We start from the raw sequence: 21,796 nt of genomic DNA, 5'->3' as shown, positions 1-21,796 counted from the left end.
TACCATCATCTTATCCAAAATTTGGATCCTTGTGGTATGCAGAACCGCAAAGACTAAGACGTAAGTGTGCATCCTCATGAAATCATGGCATCTGGGGGGGGGGGGGGGGGGGGGGGGGGGGGTGGGGGTTTAATATTTTCATTGTAAAGTTCTAGGGGAGTTTTTTCTAACCTAAAATAAATAAATCAAAACAAGAAAATGCATCCTGTTTCTTTGCCTCAATTGTAATTTCTTATCCGATATACTTCATCCCTAGTTTCTTCATTCGTGAATTTGTTGGTTGTGCAAGCATCTCTATGTAGCTATAAAATTGATATGTGAGAACATGAAATACCTTTATTTTAGGACTATAATTTCAAGTCGAGTTTTTGGATTATTATTTCAAGTCAAGTCACAATCTGTCTGTGTATTACAGAGATGGACAGTAGCATCGATAACATTCTGAAGCTTGCCAAGAGTATGAACCATGACAGCTATGAAACAGTCCTGAAGAAAAAATCCGAACTTATTCAACTTGTTGAGGAGTTTCACAAGCAGTACCATTTACTTCACTTCTTTTACAAAGATTCGCAGGAAAAGGGAAAGCAAGATGTCAGTGACGAGGACACTGCTTCATCCACTTCATATTATGATAGTGAAGAATCAGAAATGTATTATACTCCAAAGACGACTGTCATGAATAGTACTGGTCGCTCCTCATTTGACAGAGATTATTTTGCTTATAAATCTGGAAGTCCATGTGCAGAAGATGTAAGAGAAGTGGTTAAAGAAGCTTTTTATGTGGAACCAGTTTCAATATCTAGCAAGGTCGAAAAAGCAGATGTAGATGGGCTAATTAGCGAACTCAAGTTACTAAGAGAGGAGCTAGATGAGAAAGAGGATCAAGTTCATTATCTTACTAAGGCACATCATGCTCTTGAGGTTGAGAAATCGGAAAAGATAAAAGCGCTAGACTGGCAGCTGGATGCTTTGGAAAGTCAGCTGCAAATTTTAAGTATTCAGAATCAAGGGCTGAAAGAGACCAATATGATAAAAGATAACGAAGCAAAAAGAATATGTGGGGAAAATTTAATATTAAAAGATAGAATTGCTGAACTTGAACTGATAATGGAAGAGAAAGGAGATGAAATTTTTGCTGTCTTGAAGAATTTCAACGATAATGAAAACCTTTTGATTGATTCCTTAAGCTTTCAAGAAGGAAAAATAGAATTGTTGTTATCTCAAACCGGTAAGAGATCAGATGAGATACTTGTATTGCAGCAAGAACTTGAGAAAAAATCTCATGAAATGTCAGAGTTCCTCAAGCTGGCGGATAGTTTGAAAGAGGAATTAGAGCGTAAGACTGCAGATGAGCAGAATATGGCAGAAGAGATGAATAGTTTGAGAATCCAAATACAAGAATTGGAAATGCTGATGAATTCTTTAGGGGAATCGAGAGGTATTAATAATGAAGTCGAACAATTAATGTTACAAAATGAAAAGCTGTATGACAGAATAATTTTACTAGAAGGGGTACTTAAGGAGAAGGAGGATGAGCTTGCCACGCTCCAAAATAAGATTGAAATTAATCATAATAAGGATAATGATCAGACTGAGAAGGAAGCGGAAAAACAGTTGGAGGAGAAAGAACTGAACAGGATGCACATGGTACACAGACAAACCAAAGGTATTGCAGATACCAATTTATCAGAAGATGTGAATGTCTTTGACAGGGAAGAAGAACTTACTGAGTTGATGCAGAAAAACAAAAAACTAGAGATCAAAGTGGGAGAGTTGGTAAAAATTGTTATAGAGAATGCAGAAGACATGCACCTTCTGAAGGAGCAGAAAAGGGAGGCAATACGACAGTTATGTGTGTGGCAAGATTATCATATCAGTCGTTATGATTTGCTCAAGAAAGCGTTTTCTGATATGATTGCAAGAAATCAGGTCATGGCAAGTTGGAACGGTTTCTTATAGTTCCTAAAATATTTTTTAAAGTCAGAGATTTTCTTCTCTTCTATTACTCTTTGTTCTGAGTAGTTGTGTCCAAATTCTAGCCGTAGATTGTTGTTATATTACCAGAAGATTGAGGCCTTGAAGCCTCAGTATAACAATAAGTTTCTAAGCATGCCTTTTTTTTACACTACTCACCAACATCATATTAACATAACGAACTGTGTTTAGATTAACAAGTTTGAAATGCTGTGATTTGATAACTTCCGAACCAAATGTAACCCCTGTGATTATAAACTTGTCGACCTCATGTTTTAAGACTCGCAGATTTTGATGATTTTGAATAAATAAATTCAACTAATTTTTTAGAAAAATAAAATGTCATTTCCTTCATGTTAATCAGCTTAAGATCATGTCATTTTTGAATTTTGTATCAAGTCGGTTCGAACCTTTCCGGACATTTTCACCAAAATCTTATGATATGACATTTTATAAGATCTTAAACCATAATTTTTTTTAGAGAACATGTATACACACACACAAAATTGAGTAATCTGGCAAGGATTTCACTTCTTAGGTAAGGAGGTGCCAGGACTATACACAGAAGAGATATGTACCCAAAAACACACTAAAAATTATAAAATAAATAAACTGAATTACGGTTTTGATCCTAGTGAAAAGTTTAAACCTACAAATGAAACCAGAGTATACCAGAACATTATACTCCATACAAGGGCCCGAATGGCAAGTTATATACAGTAGATTACTCATTCAAAGCAACACTGAGATGACAAAATGCTGGGTCTTGCCAATTCTTGATAACTGAGAAACTTTAATGAAACAAAAAAGGCATTGTAGAATGGTTTGGAAACCTTGGTCCAGAAGAATTTACATGTTAAGATGAAACTATAGCTTTCTGTACTAGTACAAACAAGTGCGGTTACTGGTATTCCGTCCAATAGAACAAAGGGAACACGAAAATCAAGTGCAGCGTCGCACCCAGAAGAATGTCCTCACGAAAATCAAGTGCAGCGTCGCACCCAGAAGAATGTCCTCGTTCAACAAACAAAATGTTCAATTTCCCCAAAAGAAAGGAGCTCAACACACAAGTTCTTCACATCCCTAATTGTATATTTCTCATCAAAATGCATTCCAGCAGATAGTCTATAGAGAAAGATGATTTCTAGGATATGCAAAATTTTATTTATTTTGGGATTATAATCTAAAATCAAGAACTAGATCAAAGGCCATCCCTATCCAAGTAGGTCTATTAGCTTTTGCAAGTCAATTACTGTTTTTGTTATTTAAATTACACTAGAATATTAAGCCATCCTTTCTGGAAGGATACTCCATTGTCCTTCTACGTTCTACCTCATTTTCCCTCCAATCAGCATCACTAAAAATTTCTTCCCCCTGGTGTTTGCTCACTGATTGCTCCTACATTCTTTCGTTCTCCATAAATTTTGTTTATATAACCTTCATTCCATTCCACCCCAGGCCCCCACACCAGTCCGTATAAACATGGTACTTGTGATATTCTGATAAAGAAATAAAATCTCTTCGGACTACTTGATTGGCCAAAGTTCAAGTTTACATTTCCCTGAGAAACCATGAAAGCTCAAGAAACTAAAACACTAACAAAAAAAGCAAGCTGTTACTATAAAAGAGTGCAATATGAGGACTGGTTCAATTCCAGAAAGTCTATAGTCAAAAGAGGGTCATGTAACTAATTCTGCAGTAACAAAGGAAAATTTTCACATTACATTAGAATAATGAACGAACATCCATAATTCAAGTCAAGGTAACGGGGAAAAGGCTTCTCTAGCATAAAATAGAATGGAAATTAAACAAATGTTATGGAACCTCGGTGTTTAAAATCTCAGAATAACAAGAATCATGACTACGAAGTACAACTCTAACCTCTTGAATGGGCCATGGATATATACAGGTTAAGAACAAGGTACCACGGAGGTACAGTACACTACTCAATGTGTGAATTCAATCTACCTTATTGTAACAAACTTATTAGTACCATGTTTTGCCCAATGTGACTTCAAGTCGATTGCATTACCAAAGTTATAACCTTCAGAAGCGAGTTTCTCCAAGACCTTTTTGAATGCACCCTGACTCATCTTCCGTCCAGCAATCCTGGATCCCCGGCGCTTGGTGCTCATTGGAAGAGGATATGTTGAAATGGTGGTGGTGCAACAAGCAGACTGCCAACCTCCACAACCCCACTTGTAACACTGCTGGGGAGTTCCTGTGCAAGAGCAAACAGGTGTAGGTATACCTGAAATGTCCATGTCGATCCCATTAATGACTACTTCCACACTCTTCTTTACAGCCTTGGGCCTCTGAGTGGAGGATTTCCTGTTATCATTTGATACAGCTGGACCCTTCTTTGGCTTCTTGACTCTCGGGGCTTTCGGAGTAACAGGGCCTTGTCGTTTCTTTGTATGACCACTGCTGCCTCCCTTTCTAATATCCGGTTTAACATCCTCTGTCAACACCTGATCCTTTGATAGTGAATCCATTGGCTGCATAATCTGCATTGTATGACTAGAATGAGCCTCAGGATTGACACCAAAACTCGAGTTTCCAGGTAGCACGTGCATAAGCCTATCTCTTTGTATCCAACTATCCCTCATCATGTAGTTCATAGGTACAGGCGCCTCCGACACCACACAATTGCGAGGATGGTAAGCCCCATTAGCATTCAACATGACTGGATCACGCGAAGATAGAAAAGGCTTCGTGTCCCTGTGATCTCCACCAATTGGTGACATTAACTGAAGACCCAGATGTTCCTTAAAAGAAGGCTCATAATAGCCCCAATTCCGCATATTCAACCCATCATCATCCATCAAAAACTACAAAAAACCGCAACCAACACCATAAAGATTACATTTTTATCATTACCCCATCTCTTTCAACCATTTCTAAATCATATAAATGAAGAATAACAAATGCCCAGAATCCCATACAGTTGAAATCATATAACATACAACCATACATATAAATATCAAGAACAATTCTTAATTTTTACGATTTAGTTGCAGATCTGATGAAAGATATACAAGATCCCACAAATCAAATAATCAAAATGCAGAACATTACAGGCATCAAAAAAGTCTAATTTTGAGTAGATCAGATAAAATTGAAGAATAAAAATTTGATCTTTATGTGTAAATTGGAAAACAGAGCATCAAATTGGTTAATTGCAACACAAATACTATATGGATGTATGAGAGAGACATATAATAATTAACATATCTAAGAGAGAGAAACAACAAGACAATATACATACACAAAAATATATGTGTGTGAGAGAGAGGGAGAGGGGGAGGGAGAGAGAGAACTTACTTGTGGGAGTAAAACAGATGTTTTAGGGTTTTGATCTTGAGAGAGGAGAGAGAAACCAGAAAGGAAAGAAAATGAGAGAGAGAAAGAGATAAGAGAGAGGAGAGAGGAGAGAGGAGAGATGTAGAGAGAGAGACCTGAGTCCTCTTGTTTTATGTGTTAAAATAGTGCTTTCATTTCATTTATTATTTTTTGTAAATGAAAATGGAAACAAATCTATACAACCATCAGGGTCCCATCATATCATGGTACTTGTCCATAGAAAATTAGAAATCTTGTTATCTTATTTTTAAATATTTCCCGTAATATATGTGAGTTGAATTCGGAATTTGTTATACTTGTATTCATGCAATGTGAAACCAAGCATTTTAACCGAAATTTCAGTCCTTTTAAATCATCTATTTCTGAAAGAAAGCTCACTAGATCATTAAAAAATATTGTAACAAACTCGGTACTTAACTTTTAAATAATATAATATCTCGTGAATAAATCTAGACTCGGGATGTCACCAAATCCTCCCAAAATGTAATCTTTAAGTTTATTTTTTCTTATACTTTTCTCATTTCTAGCAGCAAAATATGCTAAAATCCCATTTAATTTATCTCAAATGTGTGTTCTTTTAATTATTTATGTATGTATATGAAACTTTTCAAGCACTTCCTAAATATTTAAATATATGACACCACAAAATAATATACTAATATCAAAATATATTTAATTTATTTCATCGTTATCAGATATGTCTAACCATAAATGATAAGTATATTTCAATAGTCGCAAGTCACAACGTACTCTTATTTCTTAAATATTTTTTTAAACCTGATACGTATTTAAAGAATATATAAAATACAGTTTTATAACTTATTTTTAATTTTTTTCTGAATGAAAATTGAAGATTAAATCTATGTTCAAAATAAAAAATTTAAATCAATCTATGAAAATATAAAACCTTAAAATATGTAGGAAACATATCTCTCAAATGTTACCCGCCCTCACAAATCACAAAAGCCTCATAAATCATTGTTACGAAACTGATAGAAATAAGTGACTGCAACGTTGCCAAAAGGTGGCATCATTGTTTTTACCTGATTAGTCACCCTGGAGCTTCACTGGAATGGCAACGTCAAGTAAAAAGCCAACAAGAACATTAATCCTAATTTTGAAACAATTTACTACAAACAAGTTGCAAATTAGAAAAACCACAATTTTAAGCCTTCTACAAGGCCTTAACATCCGACAACAGTTAACAACAGACATGGCCAGTTTGCCACTAAATGATAAAGTCTAGTTCTATATGAGAGAAGGGTATTGGATATTGATCTTCTATGTCTATGCAACTTCTAAGCTATGCTACACAATATCCCAGATACAGTATACCCTCTGTGAAAGAAAAAAAAACCAGAGTTGCACCAAATTTCAGGAGTTCATGTCTGTGCAACTCTGGAAAGGTAACGTTTTCTGCTACACACGGACTGTATTACGCTTTGTGGCAGTTGAAGAGCCACCACGAACTTGATCTTGCGTTGAGCTCCTCCAGCTCGGCCCACGAGCTTCGCCATCCCTGCCACCACGACCTTCCCAATCGCGGCTCCCAGGGTTGTCACTTCGATGGCCACCCCTTCCATGCATTGACCGACCTTGGTTGCTGCCACCTGCATTGAAAAAATAATATCATCTTTTGACATGAGAGTAATACTGCTAATGAATGAGCTTTGTAAAGTTCTGGGCCATGTTTTTTCTTTAAGAATTTATATAAACATGCAACTTGAGAATAAAGTTTCTGGGCAAGTAGCCACAGGGCCACTGAGTGTGCTCCTATTATTACTTAATTGTGCTGAAGTATTATGCAGGAATAAAGTCAAATTTTGGCCCCGGTACAATGTGCAGCCTCGTTAATACATGTTCCGGGGGAGACGTCAAGAAATTGTAAATGGTAACTAATGTCCTCAACAAAAATAAAAGGTAAGTGTAGCACTCTTTTACTGTAACTGTTGTATGTAAGTGCTACAATTATCATTTAGTATCATCACTGTTTTTAACAGTTTAAGTTATAAGATGCATTCCACATAAAGGCTGCATCTTCTTTTTTTTTTTTGTCATAACATAAAGGTTGCATTGACTTGCTGTCAACTCTTATAGCAGAAAGTTTGCATATCAAAATCATATATATCTCACAATATCTAACAGAAACACACACATCATGTAACACAAGAAAGCAGTACCACGAAATTACCAGTGCAGTGCATATTCTAGTTTAGAATGTAGCCAGAAATTATCAAGTATGGTAGATATCTGCGGAATAGTGTTAGTTCGAATACCTTGATTGGATGATCTTTTGTACTGTACTTCATATTTCCAGCCACCAATCCAAATTTCACCAGCCTGCATTTTAAACATAAAAGAGGTATAGCATGTGAGAAAGGGGCAGGGAGTATAGAGGGTAAAGAATAAGGATAAGAAGAAGACAAGGATTCATTATTAGTCAATGTAACGTCCACGCACAAACTCATAGAGATGACTAAATTTTCAGTTGGTCATTTACAAGTTCAGCTAAAGTAGACTTCAGAAATACACGAACCCACACCAGACCAAATAATGCACTAAACCTACTACGAACCACGGTCCTTGCAACAGGGTACACCAGATATTAATATCGAAAGGATAATTTGCTAATAAAGAAGCAGAAGTATATAGATAAGTCTATTTACAGTACCTCTACAGCACTGCGGGCAGATTTCGCAGATTCAAATTCCACAAAAGCAAAACGATATCCGTCCTGAACAAAGTATTCACATACAAGCTTGTTATATTTACTAGCAACTAAGAATTAAACTTGGAAATCAAAAATGTGACAAAGTAGTGTCATAAATGTGAACCCAACTAACCTCAGGGTATTCTCTAATATGGATACTGTTTGGACGTACAGCACCAAACTTCCTGACTTGCTCTAGAAGAGCATCTTGTGTTATGCCCGAAGGCAAGTCCTTAATATGTATCCCAACAGGTGCTGCACATATTTGAAAAATTAGAGGGCACAAATACTTTGTCGCAAGGATTTGCTACCACTAACACACTCCCCTGAGAAAATAGAAATTGCTCAAATTACCTTCTGCAACCAATCCATCATTAATGCCCAGAGCAGAACTAAGTGGAGTTGATGCTGCTTTGCCCGGGGCCGGCGGGCCAGCTTTAATTAGACCTGATGTAGGAGGCGAAGACACTTGGGCAGGGGTCGATAGAGGAGCTTCTCTAGCCAACTTCAAATGAAGAAGAAAATAATTGCTTTATAAGAAAATAAAAGAATAAACTTCATATATAGGATTAAAAAGTTAAAGTATGTACTCACAACTGATGCATAAGATACTTTCTTGAAGCTATCTTCTTCAATATTTCCAGCAGATTTCTTAACTAGAAGTTCACTTCTCTTTTTTGGACTAGCAGGAGTGTCTAACTTTTTTAGACTTTCAAATGCCTCCTTTGGAGTCGGGTCAGGCAGGCTTTCAAATGCCTCCTTCGGAGTTGGGTCAGGCACAGATATTGTCTCTTGCTCATCATTTGGAACATCAGCAACTTCTGAAAAGTAAAATGTACTGATTGAGCATCATACAAAATGGAATTTATCCAAACCAATGAATTACCATAATCGAGAAAAAAGTGAACTAACCAGAATTTTTAGCTGATAAAGCACTTGGAGATTTAGGTGCAGCAAGAACCTCAGGAAACTGAGGACCTGACAATGATGCTGTAGGCTCGTCCACATCTAAAAAGTAAAGAAAGTCATTATGAACATAAAATCCACCACATTCTTGTGGTGCCAGATAAAAGGTCTGCGCAAATTTTCTGTTGATGCTCTCCTTGTCAGTCAAAGTTCCAATCACTCCAACAATTACAGATCCCATTATAGAGTCTTGGGCATGCACAGCTTCCGTAATAGGATCACACGCCTTATAAGCAGAGGATATCACAGCATCATTAATTTCCTGAAATAAAAAAATAATTTAATACTTTAAAAATCTCAAATCAATTTGTAATAATACAATTAAATGTATTGGTTACTACGAAGACAACTTGACAAAAATGAACTGTGCAAGAAATGTACAACCAAGAACTTTTTTTATGTGTCCTTTTAGTTTAACTGTTTAAGATGTAAAGTATGCTAATGTTCCAATTCAGTTCTACAAATAAACAACTATTGATTAAATAAACCAAAATTCCAACCTTTAGAAGTTATTTAAGTTCAAAGGAACCTTACATGTTCTCGAAATCAAGCAATACATGCTTATTTTGCAAATTCTATCATGTAGATTAGTACCATTAGAAGAATTTGCACCTCAATTATAGCTGACCGTATGTAAATGCTGGAAGAAGTATTTCATTATTACTATAAAAGCACTGATGAGCTCACCTTCATTGTTGTAGATATTGACATCATACCGTCTGATCCTGGGCGGCCAAGTGTACTCGATTCTTTGTAGAATTTGTGAACACTTTCAGGTGAAACTCGTAGGATATGATAGTACTGCGTGACGAATGCGTCTGCTACATGTTGAGCTGATAACATCCTAGAGCCTGGATTAACTTGGTTAACAAGAGCGTCATTTAAGAGCATGGAGTTATCTATCAGTTTCCATACCATATATTAACATGATTTCGATTCATCCACTACATAGTGCAGGACAGACAGAAAAAGAATGAAATAATTCATCCATCGAGTTTTTTGTCATCTTTAAAACAAATAAGGTAAAAAGATCATAAAAAACTGAATGAAAAATATGAAACATAAATTCAGATTGCACGTGTCATTATCCATACAATTCAAGTAATATAGCATTTAAGTATATTCTCAAATGAACACACAAACCTTTAACAGATAATGCGCCACAACATTAAGAAGCATGTGTTACATACCACATGGACAAGCATAAAGATAAACCTCAAAGAAAAATGGCAAACTTCACTCAGCAAAAAATTAAAAATTTTAAAGAGGAAAACGAACATGGACTTGTAAGGCAAAACAAGATGCAATTTTCAACCTTATTTAAAACACAAGATTGCTTACTGGGTGGATAAGTAAGAAATTTTTGTAAACCTTGTTACTCAACGCATAATAAATATACATGGAATTTGTGAGACATTTCTCCCTCGCAGTAGCATTGTTTTCCTATACGAGGTTCCTCTACATCCCAAGCTCCCCATTATATCCATCTGTTTTCTTTAAAGAGATATACAAAAAGGACTTGGAGTGTTTTATTACATAGAAGTTGAACCGATATACATATAAAAGACGGTAAAATATGCAGAAAACGATAAAAACGGTTACACCGTATTTAACCAACACTTTGAAAAATTATATGCATCCCAAACTTCTTGAAAGAAAATGCAATCCAAATGATGTACTTGTCTGTAATATAACGTATCTATGACACTTCACTTATGAGCAAATTAATTACTATTAGATCAGAAACCATTACGTCATTACGTGAGTATCACTCCAAAACATATAGACAAACATGCACGTTCATACAGTTACTTGCATATATATAAAGTCAGCTTAATCACTCAGTCACATTCAACACAATTTACAAAATCAAAACCAGAATGGCAAGTAAATCAAGCAACAAAATCACCATCAATAATCAAATAACAAAACAAAAATGAGCGGATTAGCACAACAAGATGAATCAAGTTTAGCACATAATTTTTCAAAAGTTTTGTTGCTAACTCATATCAAATTCATCTGCAGATAAATAAAATTTCTGCATCAATTCTGTACTCCAAAACATCCACAAGAAAAGGGCATAATAAAAGAACAACCGAGATTGTATACTCCCGAAACCAAGACCTCAAATCAACATCATACACACCAAAATTACACCATAGCAAAAAAATAATTAATCTTTATCTAAAACCCTTGAAATAATCAAATCAATAACCAAATCAACAACAAATCATCTAATCTTGTAAAAAATATTTCAGAGCATATACCAGCCATGATCTTGCAGCTTCTTCGAAGGAGCCGAAATCCAAAACCCCTGAAATCAAAACAAAAAGGCCAAAAAAATCATGATTAGAACCTTAAAACAGTACAAATGCATGCCAAGAATCAAAACCCCACAAAAAATCAAGAACCCCGTTATCAAAACACAATCAAGAACCAAAAAAACCCGATCTTTCACGACAATCAACAGGAAAACATGATTCACAAGGCTGATACATAGATATAAACATAGATGCACTTGTCTAAATGAATTATCCATGAAAAGTGTGTCAAGAAATGTACCTAGACAGACACACAACTGAATTCCGACCAAGACTGCCTGCAGAGCAAATGGGCACGAGGAGATAAAAACCTAGTATGTTTTCCTTACGTTGTCGTCTTATATTTATACTAGGGACTATGTGTGCGCGACTGTGCTACTGTGTGAACCCAGAAAGGGATTGTTTGGAGGGAGTATTTTTCATATTTTGATGACAAGTCAGCATTTAGATCTAATCGACGGTGCGGATTGCTGGGGTGCATGTTATTTTCGTATGGTCACAGGTAGCGGATTGTAATTTCTGGATACGGGTGAGTTTGAAAGATGGTCGCTACCATTGACTATTTGTTGACTTGTGTACTTATATCGGTTACGTTTTATCTCTCGAAACAGTCCTCATCTCTAGTCAGCAGAAGATGTGACTAGTAGGGGTGTATTGGATTGGGATTTTAAAGGATTTTTTTGCATTCATGCAATTCGAGGGTATTCGATTGGGATTGTTTGAAATCCATTAAAATCTTGAGGTATTCAATTGGGATTTTAAATTATGCCACAAAATCTGGTGGTATTCAATTGGGATTTTAAATTATGCTTTAAAATCCGATGGTATTCAATTAGGATTGTTTAAAATCCATTAAAATCTGATGGTATTCAAATGCTGATGGATTTTTTTTCATTTCATAAAATGATGGATTTTGTGGCATTCTTCAGTGTATTTTAAGTTTTTTGAAATCCCATCAAATTCAATGAGATTTTGAAGCATTGTACCTAAATCCTATCAACTCTACGAGATTTCATCAAGAATCCGCACAAAATCAAAATCCCATACAATCCATTAAAATCCATTAAAATCCATAGACTAAAAACAATGCATTAAAATCCCAATCGAATACACCCCCGTAGGTACATAGAACCTTGTTCGACTGTTGCAAATTGTTTTGAGTTGTTAGTTATTTTTGTGATTAATATATTTTTAAACATTTAGTTAAAATTATAGGAAAGTTTTTATTTATTTTATTAGTTAGGATATATTTGTTGGTTTTTTTTTAAAAAAATAAGTGTATTATTATATGTTTAAAAGAATTTTATAATATTTATATATAAACATTCATGTATACAGTTTGTTGACTCAAATTTTATGTCATGAAGTAGATTTTTGTATATTTTTGAAAAGGAGATAAGTGACAGAAATTTAAACTGAAATTATATTTTTGAACTTTTAGTTAGATAACTAAAGAGATGTTAATAATAAATTAAATAATTATATCATATATATATGTGTATAAATAAATAAATAATACAAACACCATTCGCTACAAATATGTATATATATTAAGGCCTTTATATAAATATATTTTGATCTAATAAAAATCGTTTATAAAGAAACAAACGTTTTAAAGTGAATGGAAAGGTTGTGGGATATATCGAAATGAAATTCGGGTTGGGCTTAAATGGAGCCTTTTTTAATGGGTCCATGGTATTTTGATTGCAGTTGGAGTGAACACCGAGTGCGTGATGATGTTATGTGTGTGGTTTTTATTAATTTCTTTTAGTTACTATCAAGTAAGTTTTATATGATTGTTTCTCTTAATTTCTCTTTTAGTTACTATTTAAGTGAGTTATATTTGTTAAAATATATATTATTAAAATAAAAATTAAAAAATAAAATGAGAGAAATCATCCTTATATGACATTAACCATCTTCCATAGAGCACTCATCCTCTGGATAACATTATTCACCCGGGGCTATTATTGAAACTAAATTCATTTTAGGTCCACGAAAGCCTTACTAAAACTCCGGATAAGCCTCGGACACGCTGTCAACAAACCAAACGCCTATTTATGACCATCTTGGGATCCATATTTATATTCCACAATTTTTCTCATTCTTCTTAATTAATTGCCTTAGTTTTTATTTTTGTAGTTTGTATTGAGTAGATTCATATATATCATCCTACTTAGAGCAAGTCCAACAATATCCTAGATTAATGTCCTAAGTTAAAATATAAGAGCATCTCCAAGAGTCTCCTTGTTGGCTTCTAAATATAATATAAAAAAATGTGGCTCTTAGCAATTTAGGACAAAGTTAAGAGTATAAACTCCAACAATACTCTCTACATCTCTTCTCCATTTCATATTTTATTCACATATTGGGCTCCACTATAACAAAAGAGATGGAAAGATGAAGGTGAATTGGAGGGAAGGATTTTTTTATTGTGAAAAAATAAGTTAAGAGCAATGTGATGGCTCATAACTTTGAGGAGAGAGGAGAGAGAAACAAGAGGCTCTTAGTGATTTAAGAGCCACTTAAGAGTCTCTTTGAGCAACATTTTTTTTCTCTCTCTCCTCAAATCTCAAGTTAGGAGCCTAAATGAAGAAGCTCTTGGAGATGTTTTAAGGCAATTGGATGAAATGTGTGCTACAACAATGTCCTAGTGGTATCTTAAACCACCAGGATATCCAACAAGTGCCTATTTTTGAGGCAATTCTAAACATGTCCTAAACTAATTTTCTCATTAAAATATTAACTTCCCACCATTTCAATGCAATTTTCTCCTCTTACTTTTTCACTTTCCTCCAATTCTAATTCAAATAAATAATTAGTTTAATAATAAGGCACAATTATAAAGCATGTTGTTGGAGTTCATGTTTCAAAAAAGATGTTTTCAATTACTAAGACTCTACTTTTTATTATATTTACAGGGTATTTGGTAGGACAGTGTTGGACCTGCTCTTAAATAGAAACGCAATGCATTGAAGGGTTATGGGATATATGAATGGACTTGGTTATAGGATATATAAATGGACTTTGAAGTGGGCCTTTACAAGGCCTTGTTGGTACAAGAGACGGGCCAAACATGGGTGTATCATATTAGAGATGGGTGATGTTATATGACCGTGTCCGTGTTTCCTTGTGATTTCTATCTATTTCTACTAGTTAAGTGTTTTCATTTGATTATTTGTCAATTTACACACACATATATCCATTCCGGAAAGAGCATTTAAAAAATAATAAAGAACACTATTATAATACATTTTTTCATAAAATATAATTTGTTAAAATTTTAATTAAACAGTTAAACACCAATTAAACTCAATATATAAAATTTAACATCCAAGATCATCCAAAAATTCATATAAATATTATAAAATTTAGAATGGAATCCAAATCATAATCCTAAATAGAAAATATATGAATATTTTGCATGATCAATATTAAATAAAATCATTTTATTTTTAATATAAATTTATGGTTAAAAATGTTGGATAATATTATTATTCATTATGAAAAATTAATTAGTTTAAAACTAGAATTTAACTTAAATTTTAGATGAGATTCTATATTCAATTCCACAAGATTCTTTTTTGTTTTTATTTTAAGAGTGTTTTCTTTTAATAATAATCTATATGCATATATATAAAAATCTTATCATAAAAAAAATTATTTAAATTGAAATCAAATAGATATCAGTGCTATCAAGACTAATGAGAATGGCCCCAAGGCCAAATAAAAATCAATGCATGAAGAAGAATGAGAACAATCAGGAAGCCGATGAATGAATCCCGATATGACTGGTGGAACCCCGCCGGAGTGGAATGGGGTCTAGTGGGAACTTTTGAGTCTCTCTCGGATACGGGATGATACACCTCATTTATTAAAATTTGCTATTAAAATTTAATCACAGCCTGTAAGCAGCTCCTCTACTGAGGTGTGGAGCACCTACAACATCAAGATGAATCGATTTTATTCTGTGCGGGGCCATATATAAGTTGGTGTATATTCATAGTATTATCAGACTCATCTCTCATTTTACATCAATTTATAATAACGGGTCACGACTCACGTAGGAAGTCGAATGTTGATGTCGAGTCCTTGATTTGGAAGATTCAAGGTAAACTCGATAAATTGGAATGAAATGAAGATGGGCTTAGAAAGTAAACGTGATACATGTTTTACGAGACAAATACCAAGATCACTGGTGCGTTAGTTTTAGTTAAAATTTGAAATTAGAAGTTTTTTATTTACATTAATTTTATGTGGAAGCCTATAGTGTGTATGTCACTTAATTATGTGTCTATGTTATGAATTCATGAATCATTCAAGTTTTTAGGGTCTGAGTCTAAAATGCCTGGAACATGAATTTTGTATCCTCTTTTAAAGACTTTTATCACTATAAGGGTATGATTATGTAATTTCTATGCTTTATTTATTTAATATGGTATAAAAATATTAAAATATAAATTATAGCCGCAAAGTCCTTTGTACCCACATTTGTATGTCCTGTACCTAAAACGTATATTTGTAAGGTGTTAAAATTCGAGCTCTTCAGATAACACGTGTGAACCGTGATATTGTGATGTATATCCTGAATACAGCTGTTCAGATAAGACTTGTAAGGTGTTAAAACGTCAGTTGTTCAGATAACACGTGTGAACTGTGATACACACTGTAATGTATATCTTGAATACAACTATTTAGATAACACTTATGAAAGATGTACTTGATCAATGGAGGAACAATATCACGCAAAGCAACATCATAACTCTCACATATAACTAGCTTTGTAACAAGATCACCTGCATGGCAAGTAGATGTTATTTATTCAAGCAACATACAACACAGCAACATACACAAAGGTACAAACATTCTAGAAAAAGGATGCATCCTTCTCAGATCTCCTGAATGCAAATTCCAAATCCTTCATGTCACCTCTGTCAATTTTGGATGAAACTTGGCTTAGATTTTCACCTATATCCATCAATTTCAGATTTAATACTTAGAAATAGACAATTATTTCATAGAACAATTTGTGATAGAAGATATGATCATTCTTAAATATAGGACACAACTAAATTATAGAGTTTGTACCTTGTGGTTGGCAAGTGGGAGGTTTCTGAAAGATGGACAAAGAAAGAGTTTTGTTAGCGAGAGTAATGTCAACCATAACAACACCAGGATCAGGATAGTTGGCAATGATTCCTTTGACAGGTAACCAAATAAACAGCTCTTTATTCGACAATCCTTCTACACCCCATAACTTTCCTTCACTGAGATTTGCTCGCACAACTCTGTCGAAAAAAATCATTGTCTCATATTTGGTTAGACAAGATGTTTCCAATTGAACCTCCAGAAAATTATTCTCATCCAGACTAAAAAATTTCACATTAGCTGGAAAAATTCCTTTTGGGAGACCATAAGTATCAAGAAGATTGTGAAGTGATTCCTGAATAATGGAACCAAAGTTGGAAGATGTGAAAGTGGAGAGAACGAATAAGATTAAGAGAAGATAAGTGTTGGAGGATGCCATGTTTTCCTGTTGGCCAGACCGCCAGAGGTAATGCGAGGACTGTAGGGGAATAAACAAGCATAAATTAGTGAAATTTCAAGATAATTCCTCAGGTTGTAATTTTTAGAAAAAATTACAGAGGGCATAAATAGTATAGTATACGATTCAATGCACTTTATTAAAAAGAAGATGAGGATCATACGTTGCTTTTCTAATATAGTAACGCCAGAGAGCAGAAAGTCACACATGAATTTTAAAGTATACTGACGCCAGAACACACACTTTATTAAAAAGAAGATCAGGATCACACGTTGACGCAGGAGAGCAGAGTCACACATGAATAAGTACACTGACGCAAGAACACACACTTTATTAAAAAGAAGATTAGGATCACACGTTGATTTTGCAATACACGCCAGAGGAGAGTCACATGCCAGAGAGCAGAAAGACTAGTGAAAAAACACTCTTACACATGATAAAAGAATAAAATAAAATTTAAAATACATACCAAAAACTCAATCAACATATATACTTGTATTACTTATTAATCCTTTGTTACTTTAGAGAATAAAAATTATGAGTTATACTTGTATTACATATAATACATTTTTTGTACTCAAAAATATAATTAAAACTATATTGTTTATTTTACATTGTAATATGGTCAAATAAAAAGATCCCAAAATAGAATAATCTAATCTCAAATTAAAATTTATTTAAGTAGTAGTTTAATATGAATAATTTTACATCCAAAATTTCAAATTCAATTTAATTGAATACAAGTTTTATATAATAAAAAGAGCTAAACTAAACTTTTTAAAAAATTACAAAAGTAAGAAAGAAGTAAGAGTACCTAAATCATAAACACGTGATATTGATTGTTTAATCCATTTAATAAATATATTTAAATTTATTTATCATTTTATTGATTAGTTTTCCTATATTCTTTTTATTCTATTTTTTATAACTTATTAAATAAAATAATTTATTCAATCAAATCAAATAAGTTGATAATCTTTAAAAATACTTTTTTCAAACATATCTCTTAATGAAATTGGAACTAACTAAATCTATTATAAGTTAGGTGTATAAAACAATTTTCTTATTAGTTTATTATAATTATTAATTTATACATTAATTTCAAAATTGAAATTGGACAATACAGAAATGTGGTACAAAATTATCTTAGAGCCCAATAAATATAATAAAAATTAAGAGGTATTTCACAAATAACTATATATAAATAATTATGTATATAAGTATTATGGAATGTCTATATTTTTAATTTTGCTACTTATTTTAAAGAAAAATACATATTCACATTTTTTTAATTGTTCTGACACTCAAAGCCGATTTTTAGCATGTGCCGATTAAAATTTTGAGAGAACCTAAATTTCTATTAATAAAAAATAAATATAATATAAAGTTAAAATTTAAAATATAAAATAAATGAAATTATTAATTAATATATTTCAGCTCTTGTTTTTTTGTTATATTTCGATTTACACTCACTCGAAATTTATTGAAACCAGATATTACTTATTAGATTAGAATTCATATATTTTAAGAAAATAAAAATTATTTTTCATGTTATTTTTATTTTATATTAAAAATTATATTATTATAACAATTGCACAATAATAATATATTTTATATAAATATTTAAGATCCTGTTATTAATTTTCGGGCAGGCCCAAAAATTTGTTGAGACGGTGCCCTGTGAGTTGAAGCTGTGCAAACAGCTTGAAAAGGCAGCATTGCTTGGAAAGGCTTTCTTGTAAATGCTCTTGCTCGTCTCATACATATATTGTTACCTGTTTCTTTATTGGCTTTGGCTAATAGTCTCAGAACCACATATTTATATGTAAAATTTTCATAAAACAATTTTAGAGTCTCAGACAGTGAATTTAGAAATGGCACCTGACATATCAGGTAGATAGTCAAGAAAATATACATAACAAAATATGTTTTTAAATTTCTAGTATTATGAGATATAATGTTTCTCTTGTTTATTACTCATCTATCATATTTCCATACATTAGCAGTACCTGACCATATCAGGCTTTCCATACATTCATGAAATTTAGAAGCACAGGTCCCTCACAAGGAGGCCTGCAATCAGGCAGAGTCACAACCTATGAAGATGAGCCACTTTGTTAGGAGATCATTTCACAGACTTAATATCGATATGCTTTATACTAGACATCAAATGATCCTACCATCACACATCACTGAGGACCAAACCAAATAGAGAGATCACTGGAGTTGGACAAGAAGATCTAATGGCCAGACTCAACATTTTAAACTACTAAATATTTTACTTGACACCTAGAGCTTCTACTAGATTTGGAGATATTCAATCCTTCTTCAAGCTTTCAATCATCCAGCCATCTTGACCTCACTAGCAATAACTGACTAGTCACCTTGGATGGTATATAAACATTCCACAGTAAGCAGCTACTTCCATTGATCAAGGTCTGATTTAGTTGATAAAACAACTTCCTCCTCATTAGAAATTTTCTAGTCACGTACTAAAATAGTTCTGCCTTTTCAAATTTCACATCATCCCCATCTCCGCTCTCTTGGCCACACATCCAATCTGAAGAATACCCTCTTGCCAGGAAGTAAGATCCTCATACTACTCCTAAGACACTCTTCTGGTACCATCTATCTTAAACCTTTCAGGCTATGTGATACGCTTCCAGTCACACATTGCCAATGATCACTCACTTCCATGTTGGTCTAAGTAATGCTAAAGATTAACTCACAAGCTCTAACATCATATACATCGTCTAAAATATCCTTGTCTTACTCTTTACCAGCTATTTTCATAAGCTGGTTTACTTTTTCACCTTTAACAGCTGAGATATTAGAAAACTCGTTAGGATACGAATGAAATAGAATTGTTGTCTAAGCTACCTGTACTATAAGAGCCTTTTAACTTTGTTGCCACCAAAAGTTATTCCTTTCCATCAACCTCCATTCCAGTTTCTCTGATTTACAGAAGAATTTTCATCTTATGGTCACATTCTTAGTGTTTTGTTTAGCAAGTTCATTTTTATATTCATCTAAACTAATAATCACAGAAAGAAAATATTGCAATATGTAATAGCATAAATAAATGAAAGAGCAAAGGGAAGAGAATTAAAGAAAGAATGGAAGGAGAATCCACATCAAGTTAAAGGCCAGTAAGTTCTAATAAAGATTTGTTACATTTTTCAAAGTTCAAAATATGTTGAACTTTTGAATCCATGAATTCTCATCACACTTCTCATAATACATTTCTTGCCCATAACAAGGTTGTTGTCTATAATAACTCTCAATGCCATCTCTATCACTTGCTTCTCCACATCCTACTGAACTTCCAAAAATGTACTCTGCAGCTGTTTTGCACAAATCAGTTTCCTTGGGCAGGTTGGACCCCCCTTTTGTGTTTCCATTTTCTTGAGCCAATTCATTTGTCTTCTTGTTTTTCTTGGCCAAACAAGGCCAATAACCAAGTATACTTTCACAATAATTCATCACCCCATCTGAACCATATCCATGTTGAGTTTGAGCCACAACTTGCTTATCATAACCATACTTCTCATACCCTTCAATCCTTCCATCTCCATAACCATAATCATAGTAAATCCATGGGTAATCATGACCACTGTTAAACCCTTCAATGTCTCGCCCATTGCCCGTATCATAATTCTCAACCAGGGCAATCTCTAATTCACCATTGGATTCCTTCTCCTCATCAAAATTAGTGGATGTCACCAGAGTGCCCTCATTCTCAGCATTGGACTCTTTTCCTCCCCCTCCATCAGCTGATTTTCCATCCTCGAGTGCTTTCGTCGTAGAACTAGAGCCAGAATCATGGTCACCATAAGGTGAAGGAATTGAATTATAAGAAAAACCCTCAAGAGATAAGCCAGCAGGGCTTGTACTGGAACGAGGATAACAGATTTGATCCGACGGTGGAAGAGGTTTGCCATAAGTGACAGTTTGATCATAACCACCATCATAAGGAGTGGGATCATATTCATCATAGATACCATCATAAGGAGTTGGATCATACACTTCATTATTCGACTCATTAAACGTTACAGTCTTGTAAGAAATGAAATATTGTGTCTGATAAGTAGGTGGATCATATTCAACAACAGCAGGCTCAGTGAAAGAATGCATAGAATAATTCATTCCAGAACAATTAACAAGACAAGGATCATAAAAACCAGAATACTCAACCTGATTGGAAGCATCATAGGTAATGGAATCATTGTAATAATTTGTCTGAGGCTCAAAATCAGAGTAAGATTGCGAGAAATGAAATGGAACAACATCATGACTGTTGTAAGAAGAATCTTGGTACTCACCCGTGTAGCCATCCCAATAATTCGAGTTGTAGTATGCCATTGCAGATCCTTATTGGAGAGAACTCTCTTTACAAGTGAATAATCTCGGAGAAAAGTGTTGAAAATGAGAGAGATTCCTAAACAACTCGTGGGGTACACAAGTGATCATATGTTGGTTGGTTCAAAAGGAAAGTGAACAGAGTTGCATAGTTGTGGTCGCTCTCTTGGTCTAGATTTTATTTTTCATTTTTTTAAAAAAAATTGATATTTTCCCATATGAAAATAATTTATTCATCATATGCGTTTTAAATTCGTAATCAAGTAAAAAAAAATAGAGGGTTTGTGTGGATATGAATGATGGTGAGCTCAGTGCTTATCCTGAATAGAGAAAGAGTAAAGGTGAATGCAATGCATGTGAGAGATTTGGTGGTATATGCATAATGCATGATAATTACAAAACAACAAGAAGTGGCGTCAAGTTGGTATTTATCACGTTAAGGAACGAGGATTGAGGAGACGATGGGGATTGTTTTACGCAACTTCATAACTCGATGCCATCAGTATAACATATTAGCAATTTCTTTATCCGTTTCCACTTTTTTGGTTTAAAATGAGA

General features: G+C 33.8%; 4 protein-coding genes across 4 annotated transcripts; 1 reads left to right on the top strand and 3 right to left on the bottom strand.

The window, feature by feature from the left end:
- The first annotated feature begins 417 nt into the window (after positions 1 to 417).
- LOC108224141 (COP1-interactive protein 1) lies at positions 418 to 1,959 on the top strand. The gene has a single exon (XM_017398717.1). It carries the CDS (start codon positions 418 to 420, stop codon positions 1,957 to 1,959), a length of 1,542 nt encoding a protein of 513 aa, XP_017254206.1.
- Positions 1,960 to 3,737: 1,778 nt separating this feature from the next.
- LOC108205845 (protein BASIC PENTACYSTEINE1) lies at positions 3,738 to 5,482 on the bottom strand. Its single transcript, XM_017375941.2, has 2 exons — positions 5,299 to 5,482; positions 3,738 to 4,805 (listed from the first exon to the last, which is right to left on the bottom strand). The coding sequence occupies exon 2, from the start codon at positions 4,797 to 4,799 to the stop codon at positions 3,939 to 3,941; it is 861 nt and encodes a 286-aa protein (XP_017231430.1). The 5' UTR covers positions 4,800 to 4,805; positions 5,299 to 5,482; the 3' UTR covers positions 3,738 to 3,938.
- A 939-nt stretch (positions 5,483 to 6,421) lies between these two features.
- On the bottom strand, positions 6,422 to 9,870 carry LOC108199663 (nuclear transport factor 2). The gene is made up of 8 exons (XM_017367589.2): positions 9,701 to 9,870; positions 8,960 to 9,275; positions 8,642 to 8,868; positions 8,402 to 8,552; positions 8,181 to 8,302; positions 8,009 to 8,071; positions 7,614 to 7,677; positions 6,422 to 6,947 (listed from the first exon to the last, which is right to left on the bottom strand). The coding sequence occupies exons 1-8, from the start codon at positions 9,854 to 9,856 to the stop codon at positions 6,757 to 6,759; spliced, it is 1,290 nt and encodes a 429-aa protein (XP_017223078.2). The 5' UTR covers positions 9,857 to 9,870; the 3' UTR covers positions 6,422 to 6,756.
- Positions 9,871 to 19,984: 10,114 nt separating this feature from the next.
- On the bottom strand, positions 19,985 to 21,499 carry LOC108224132 (uncharacterized). Its single transcript, XM_017398705.2, has one exon. The coding sequence runs from the start codon at positions 21,239 to 21,241 to the stop codon at positions 20,066 to 20,068; it is 1,176 nt and encodes a 391-aa protein (XP_017254194.1). The 5' UTR covers positions 21,242 to 21,499; the 3' UTR covers positions 19,985 to 20,065.
- Between the last annotated feature and the right edge of the window lie 297 nt (positions 21,500 to 21,796).

The sequence above is a fragment of the Daucus carota genome, chromosome 1 (assembly GCF_001625215.2).
Source record: "Daucus carota subsp. sativus chromosome 1, DH1 v3.0, whole genome shotgun sequence".
NCBI classification, from domain to species: domain Eukaryota; kingdom Viridiplantae; phylum Streptophyta; class Magnoliopsida; order Apiales; family Apiaceae; genus Daucus; species Daucus carota.
Note: the sequence above shows the minus strand (reverse complement) of the source record. Positions and strands in the feature narration are given on the sequence as shown.